The sequence below is a fragment of the Drosophila innubila genome, assembly GCF_004354385.1.
Source record: "Drosophila innubila isolate TH190305 chromosome 2L unlocalized genomic scaffold, UK_Dinn_1.0 4_B_2L, whole genome shotgun sequence".
Classification (NCBI taxonomy): Eukaryota; Metazoa; Arthropoda; class Insecta; order Diptera; family Drosophilidae; genus Drosophila; species Drosophila innubila.
The window spans coordinates 10,865,374-10,873,728 of NW_022995372.1; the positions used below are offsets into that span (position 1 = coordinate 10,865,374).

General features: G+C 38.0%; 1 protein-coding gene across 1 annotated transcript; it reads left to right on the forward strand.

Annotated features, from left to right (window-relative positions):
- The first annotated feature begins 1,692 nt into the window (after nt 1-1,692).
- LOC117780191 (V-type proton ATPase 116 kDa subunit a) lies at nt 1,693-7,454 on the forward strand. The gene is made up of 4 exons (XM_034616619.1): nt 1,693-1,823; nt 4,618-6,831; nt 7,024-7,195; nt 7,264-7,454. Exons 2-4 carry the CDS (start codon nt 4,641-4,643, stop codon nt 7,355-7,357), a joined length of 2,457 nt encoding a protein of 818 aa, XP_034472510.1. The 5' UTR covers nt 1,693-1,823; nt 4,618-4,640; the 3' UTR covers nt 7,358-7,454.
- The last annotated feature ends 901 nt before the right edge of the window (nt 7,455-8,355 follow it).

The following is an 8,355-nucleotide window of genomic DNA, read 5'->3' on the forward strand; positions in this document are numbered from 1 at the left end:
ATGGTTTCTTCTTCTCCGTTAGAATTGACCATAGATTACAAATTTGGATTCAGATTTTTTGTAAAAAATAACGATGCACCCTAATGTAGATACAATAAACCAATCATATGATGGCAACAAACTAAATGGCAATTGGGTTGTGGTTTGCCTTTAATTGCACCGCCTTTAAAATTTATGATATGACTAAACGCGTAAATTGGCATAGTGCTTAAAATGAATCAGCTGAGCATTATGTACATACATACTCGTATATGTATGCCATAAGTGGAGGCGTGGTGACAAGTGCACGTGATGCGTGATAAGGCTACAGCGTACTCCAGAATGCCTCCCGAGAATCACTGATAAACATTCCACTTGAGACTTGCCACAACACAATTGATCAGACATAGTGCCATCGTCGAACTGAAGCGCCCACAACTTAATTCTAATTGTAATCCTCGCGCATTACACAATCTACTAAAAGTGCAATCAGCAGGTAAACTTTGGTATCAGCATGTGATATATTGAACAATAGATCATAGACTTTATACCAATGGCTAATTGCTGAAATAATATAATACTTTCAAAATCCCTTAATATCAAAGCGGCATTATATGTAAATGATTTGATAAATATGAATCATATGGGAAGTTCCACGTTTGGAAAATTATGGGTGCATAAACGGTTGATTTTACAAAATATGTTTGACTAGGCGAAACTCTGCAGCTATGTGTAATAGGTTTATCAGAAATAAATCAAACAATCCTAATATATACATATTTCGATTCATCGAATTGTGTAAAAATAAGAAGAAGTTCTCGTATAACCTAAAATTAATATATTACTAACATACAAATATGATAATACATACATCTCAGAAAATGGAAAGGTCCACCAAATTTGATCAGCTATATGGCCCTTTGAAATCGGTGCCTAAAGTTTTTCAAGAAAACTTTAACCTAATTTATACAATACCACTTAGAGGATTAAAAGTGACATTATTACCATGATTATCGTGTTTTTATGGAACTCATTAGCAAGTCTTGAATGATGCGATGATTTGAAATTAATTCATTAAAAAAAATAATATATAAAACTTTATGTAGCTCTATATTACTGAATTTTTTTATATAATGTTATGATCACAGAAATGCCACTCTTAAGTACTTCAATACCGTTCTAAATTGATCGATAGTTTAATTTTCGCTATCTGTTTTCAGTCAAATGCAATTTAAAGATGTCACAATTTCTCTTCATGGCCATCACATGCTACTAAGTATATATTTATTTATAAACGTACATTCGTACTTCAAGAACAAAATGCTGTCAAGAACGATATGGACTGCAATTGAGCAACTCGTGCTTATGCTCAATCATTGATCCAATTGATATGACTGTTAGTGAAGTTAGCTGAAGTGTTGTTGTTATATTTTGTTTCAGCTGTTGCCGATTGGCGTATCCCATTTAGACCTGGCCTAGCGCACACCGTGGAACTTTTGATAAGCTTCACGAACCACAACATGTCTATCAAAGGCGTTGTCCGCTTGTTTGGCAACGCAATCACACACAGAAATCGCAAAATGTTTGCCTTGTTGTGTGTCGAGATAAAAACAGGCGCACAGATTACTTACACACAGTCGGTGTCTGTGTGTGTGTGTGCATATGTGTGAGAGAGCCAAGTGTAGATTAACCGTAGTTTAATTGGCGAAAGCTACCAGTTCTATAGGCGCTAAAGTGATCGAACAGTGCACAGAGCTCCGTTGGGCTGATAGGTCGCGAAGAATCGAACAACGGGAAAAAGGCAGTTGGAGAATTAAATTCGATTTCGATTACGGTTAATTAATGTAAGTGCTCTCCACCCGCGACACACTAAATACAAATGTATGTCCTTGAAATTGTATAAGAAACTGTGAAAAGTGCTTGCAAATTTCCAACAATGAGTCAGAAAACTGTGAGACAATAAAACCCAAAAAATGTAGTGTTATCTATTCTTTGAGTTTGTTATTGCTTCACTTTATCAGAGCAAAGATGCGGGTTAAATAGAGGTTATCAAAATTTCTCAAATTTACCAGATAAGCAGAAGCAGCAATGAACATGACATAAATTAAAGATTGTGCTGCCGTTTTTCTAAGGCGTCTAAGACTTTATTAAAACAAGCAAAGATCTAATTACAAAAGGCCAAACTGCAAAGTAACCTACGACTAAACGCAAGTATATGACTTCAACTACCTGTACGAGTACACATATTTATCTATCGATAGTTGAGTGAATTATTATCCTATAAAATTAAGCTGACAATTACAAGATGAGCAACTAACCAGACTAATGACGCTTCTGGCAGATTTGGGACTCGTAATCTGCCTCATTATGCCACGCCCCTGGAGGCGCAATTATTCAAAGCCATATTCAAGAGAATTACGTTAATCTTAATTGCGACATGTTTTGCGATAACGTATCTTAATTGATTTTTGATAATTGCCCGTCCGTTTAACATCGTCCACATCCAAATGTTAAACTATATATTAACTTGTTTATATGAGTTTATGTGTTTGTGACGTCAGAGCACGTGATGGATCATGTGAAGCATACACTCACACACACGAACACACACACACACACGCACACACACACCCTCACAAGGGCATAAATTGCTAGACAAATTATTGCGTTACCGATAATACTTTTACGACCAGTGAAAGGATTTCTTAATGAGCTAAACACCGGAACGTGAATTGTTACGACTAAACGTAGACCACAATCGAGGCCTGCCGTAAGCCAGGCCATAATTATGGCTTCCATTTACGAGTGCATACACCCCAACAAAATATCGAATTTCTAGATGGCAAATCCTTATTGAATAGAAGCAGTCGAGAAGGCAACTCAAACAGAAATTATAAGGAGAGGCTATTGCGTGTCGTATTCGATGTAATTTTCTGCTCTGTAAACGATTTATGGCCGGCTTTAAGGCAAATATTCATGTGCCCAGATTTACGGCACTGCAAAATGTCGGATAAGTTTATAAGTTCCATTGATTTATCAATTTAGCCTCAAGCCTTAAGCAATAAATTAAACTATTCATTAACTCAATCAACCAAATTGTAGAGTCTAGCTAAATTGATTGAAATAGTGTTGCATTCGAATAAAATAAGCTTTCTGCCGAGTTTCTTTATAAATATCAATTGACTTTCAAATGACAAAATTATGAGAATTTCATTTATTTTAATGTTTAACATACGTGGAATATTTTTGACGGAAATTTTTAATCTCAAGATTAAAAATTTATTAATTTAACGTATAATTTAATCGAATACAATTTTTGGATTTCGATTTAAATCTTATCTGTTGTAATACCATTTAATTGCAAGTTTAAACACTATTTAATGCACATCCATAAGGCAATAAAAACTGAAATACTAATATATATTAAAAGATTAAAGCACTTGAGTTGGGGCTTTTATCATTTAAATTGTTCGGCTTCCTGTTGTGATAAATTATCAACTTTAAGTCTTGGCAAGGCTCTTTAATGCTGAAACAAACTGATAGCTATCAAAGGCAATTATCAAATCGGTCACAGACAGTGTTTGCTTATCTGCCGCAGAGTTAAATTGGTTGAATCAATCATATTTATTGCCAGACATGCGAGCGAGACAAAATCACAGCAGAACACTGGAGTTACTCTGTAATAAATATCTATAATCTCAAATACCAAAATGGGTATCAAGCAGCCCCATTATTCATGTGCCACAAGACACTTCTACTGCTCGTATCCTGCCTGTCGTCATTAAATGCCCCCCTCACTTGTAATTGCCGTCTACAATGTAAGGTAAAACTTCTGGCTTATGTACGAGTACTGTATAGACCAACTGATTGCTCTGTAATTGTTAATAATTTCAAAATAATAAACGTGCCTAGCATTGAGAGATAAGCTAACAGTCAAACAGGTAAAAGCGAAACGTAGGCCATATCATCAACGACCTCGGTATCTAATCTGTGTATAGTATGTACACAAATAGAATGCTTAGGGCGGGTTGAGCAGGCGGGGACATTGCATTACAATTATGGCCATAAACAAAGCACGTCAGACATGCTAAGATTGGATCATCAATGGTTAAACATTATGGCAAATAAAACAACATTTAAGCAATTTAGTAATTAAAAGTATTGTTTAATTTGAACACACTTCTAATAAATCAACTAAAGATAGTGTTTGGAAACTGAAATTAAGTTTGTCAAATTCTTAAATTAAATATAATAAAACGCAATCAACATTCAGAATTGTGAATATAAAACATTTAATCTAAATGAATAAAATAAAAATATATATATATAAATTATGACTAATGAATGGAATGTTAAAAACTTTTATTTTAATTTATATAAACAAATTTTAATCTACAGAAAAATATTAGAATTGTCATAATAAAATGGCTCTTTTGCAAAATAATTGTAAGGCTTTGATAAGCTATTTTGGAATTGTTCTGAAAAGTACAAATTTATGACCTTAATAGTGTTGACTAATATTCTTAAATTTAATAGCCGCACTCTGAAGTAGTGTCAGCCGTGGCAATGCCAATAAATAACACTTCATGTAATCAGCAACTAATCAGATAGTAATCAGCAACTCATTTTGCTTTTCAGAAGATAACAAAGACGGCTCCACGATGGGCGATATGTTCCGCAGCGAGCAAATGGCCCTGTGCCAGTTGTATATACAACCCGAGGCTGCCTATGCCTCCATTGCCGAGCTGGGGGAGAGCGGCTGTGTCCAGTTCCGGGATCTCAACGAGCAGGTCAACTCCTTTCAACGCAAATATGTGAACGAAGTGCGACGCTGTGATGATATGGAGCGCCGTCTGCGTTACGTGGAGAACGAATTGCGTAAGGATGATATTAATATGCCGGAACTGAGCCCCGAGGAGGAGCCTGGGGCGCCGAATCCTCGAGAGATTATTGACCTCGAGGCACAGCTGGAGAAGACGGAGAACGAACTGCGTGAAATGTCAGTGAATGGAGCCAGTTTGAATGCCAATTTCAGGCACATGCAAGAGCTGAAGAGTGTGCTAGAGAATACCGAGGGGTTCTTCTCCGACCATGAGGCCATCAATTTGGACTCGAATCGTATAACCGATCCCAATGATCCCACTCAAGCGGGTGCACAACGTGGCCAGCTCGCTTTTGTGGCTGGAGTCATCAAGCTGGAGCGTTTCTTCAGTTTCGAGCGGATGTTGTGGCGCATTTCGCGTGGCAACATCTTTCTGCGACGCAACGATATTAGCGGACTCTCTGAAGACGATGAGTCGGGTCACCCGGTGCTGAAGACAGTCTTCGTCGCCTTCTTCCAGGGTGAACAGCTGAAGCAGCGCATCAAGAAAGTCTGTGCTGGCTATCATGCCGATGTCTACCCCTGTCCCAGCTCCCATGCCGAGAGAGTCGAGATGATTAAGGATGTGAACACACGTCTGGAAGATCTGAAAATGGTACTCAATCAAAGCGCGGACCACCGTAGTCGTGTGTTGAGCTCCGCCGCCAAGCATCTGGCACGTTGGTCCGTCATGGTGAAGAAAATGAAAGCGATTTATCACATACTCAACTATTTCAATCCGGATGTCACTGGCAAATGTCTGATTGGAGAGGGTTGGGTGCCCAATAGAGACCTGACAACGGTGCAACAGGCGCTAGCACGTGGCTCTAAGCTCTCGGAAAGCAGCATTCCGGCCTTTATGAATGTCATATCAACCAATGAACAGCCGCCGACATTCACGCGAACCAACAAATTCACAAGCGGCTTTCAGAACTTGGTCGACTCATATGGCATGGCATCGTATCGTGAAGTGAATCCGGCTCTTTATACATGCATCATATTTCCGTTTCTGTTTGCCGTCATGTTTGGCGATTTGGGCCATGGACTTATCCTAGTGCTCTTTGCCCTGTCGCTTATCATCAAGGAGAAGCAACTGGCTTCTATTAAAGCGGAGATATTTCAAATATTCTTTTCCGGTCGCTATATTATTCTACTCATGGGACTGTTCTCTATGTATACGGGACTACTCTACAACGATGTGTTCTCCAAGTCGATGAACATCTTCGGCTCTGGTTGGCAGAATCAATACAACACTTCAACGGTTACCGATGAAACCCTCAACTATTTGACAATGCGACCAAAAACGAGCAGCTTTAAGACATATCCACTGGGCGTGGATCCCGTTTGGCAGCTGGCTGACAACAAGATCATCTTTCTGAACACCTTTAAAATGAAACTATCGATTATAGTTGGTGTCATTCATATGAGTTTTGGCGTCTGCTTGTCGGTTGTTAATTTCATTCATTATCGTAAATATGCCAGCATTTTCCTAGAGTTTGTGCCACAAATTCTGTTCCTTCTGCTGCTCTTCGGATACATGGTCTTTATGATGTTCTTCAAGTGGGTCGTCTATAATGATACGAGCACTCAAGAGCTCTCTCCGGGCTGTGCACCCTCTATACTCATTTTGTTCATCAACATGATGTTGTTTGGTCATCAGAAGCCATTGGACGGGTGCAAGGAGTACATGTTTGAGGGACAGGAGTTACTCCAACAGATCTTCGTGATATTGGTTGTCCTCTGTATACCCTGGATGTTGCTTGGCAAGCCATTATACATCATGTCAAAGCGTCCAAAGCAACCAACTTTACCAGCACCAAATCAAACTCCTGCACCACCAGCTGGTGGTCATGGTGGACACGGTGGTGAAGACGAAACCACTGGCGAATTGTTCATCCTACAAGCCATACACACAATTGAGTATGTGCTGAGCACAATCTCTCACACTGCATCCTATTTACGTCTCTGGGCCTTGTCCTTGGCGCATGCACGTAAGTTCAACATTTTATTTCTATTATTATTATTTAGTCTCAAAGTATGTAACATATAGAAAATACACACATCTATTATTATTTTTAAATATACTACAACTACAATATATTTAATTATCCTGTCCTCATTTTGAATACGAGGTCTAAAAAAATTGTTTTAAAAACTTTTTAACTCATAATATTTATTTCCAGAACTTTCCGAGGTGCTATGGAACATGATCTTCTCCAAGGGTTTCATTTTCAACAACTATATTGGTGCCGTTGCCATTTTCCTTCTCTTTGGAGCCTGGGCAGCACTTACCGTTGGCATTCTCGTCCTTATTGAGGGTCTCTCGGCCTTTTTGCATACACTGCGCTTGCATTGGTGAGTTATTTATTTGATTCGACTATATTTCAGTTAACTGAACTTGGTTCTATTTCGATTTCTAACAGGGTCGAGTTCATGAGCAAGTTCTATGAGGGCGCTGGTTACGCCTTTGAGCCGTTCTCCTTTAAGGTCCTACTGTCGGACAACGGAGAGGAATAGGGCGCAGGACGCACTATCTACGACGAGTTACCAAATCATTTTGCCAAAAATTTGTTAGTTTTCTTTTTGAATAATAAATTCGTTTTTCATATGCATATTTCCCTATTTACTTTTTGTCATTTCTGTGTTTGTCAGCCGACAACGAAGACGTCGACGACAAATGTTTGTCTGATTCTGTCTGACAGTTAGTTTCGGTCAGCCATGTGGCAGCTGCAAAGATAGTGTCCAACACATACACACACACACACACACACACACATACACACACACACGAAGTAATGTACGACTATCAGAAACAATCAGAAAACAAATTGCTTAGCTTTGACTCCATCATTTTTTCTCTCCGTCTGCTCGAAAAATGTTTTTTTCTCATTAGAAAAATGTCATATGATGAAATGATGTTGTCAGTTCGTCTGTTCGTCGGAAACATAAATAGTTTGTGTGTTCAATCTCAATCCGATGTTGTCTTGCAATTGCAATTTGAATTCTGATGCAATAATCAAATATACCACTTGTCGCAATCATTTGTCTGTTTCTGCGCATTTCTTCTTAGTTTATGTGCCGATTAACATGTTACTTTTCCACATGTTAAAAGCTTATTTTTGGGAAATTTGCAAACAAGTTTTCGACTTAAGTTTATGTATAAAATAAGGTTTGCACAAAGGCGATAAATACGTATGTTAATTATGTTCCCATCAATTCGACTCGATAGTTAATAATTTAATAATGACAACGAACAACAACGATGATCCATTTTATTATTGTAAAACAGCAATTACATAAACTATTTTATAGATATTTATTGTCTTTGCCCATTAAAAATTTATGCTGCCCATCACAAACTAATATGTATGCACATTCAGAACTGCTTGTTTAATGAAATCAAAAAAAGAAGCAAAATAATATGTTGTTAAATATAAAATATAAAGCCATGCGCAGACAGTGCAGCTAAAATATTCCGTGAGCAATTTCGAATAAAAAATGCTGAGTAATTAAAA

Coding starts and splice junctions, on each gene's coding strand:
- LOC117780191 (XM_034616619.1), top strand. CDS start 4,641: ATGGGCGATATGTTCCGCAGCGAGCAAATGGCCCTGTGCCAGTTGTAT. Junction 6,832..7,023: donor CTTGTCCTTGGCGCATGCAC/GTAAGTTCAACA, acceptor ATTTATTTCCAG/AACTTTCCGAGGTGCTATGG. Junction 7,196..7,263: donor CATACACTGCGCTTGCATTG/GTGAGTTATTTA, acceptor GATTTCTAACAG/GGTCGAGTTCATGAGCAAGT.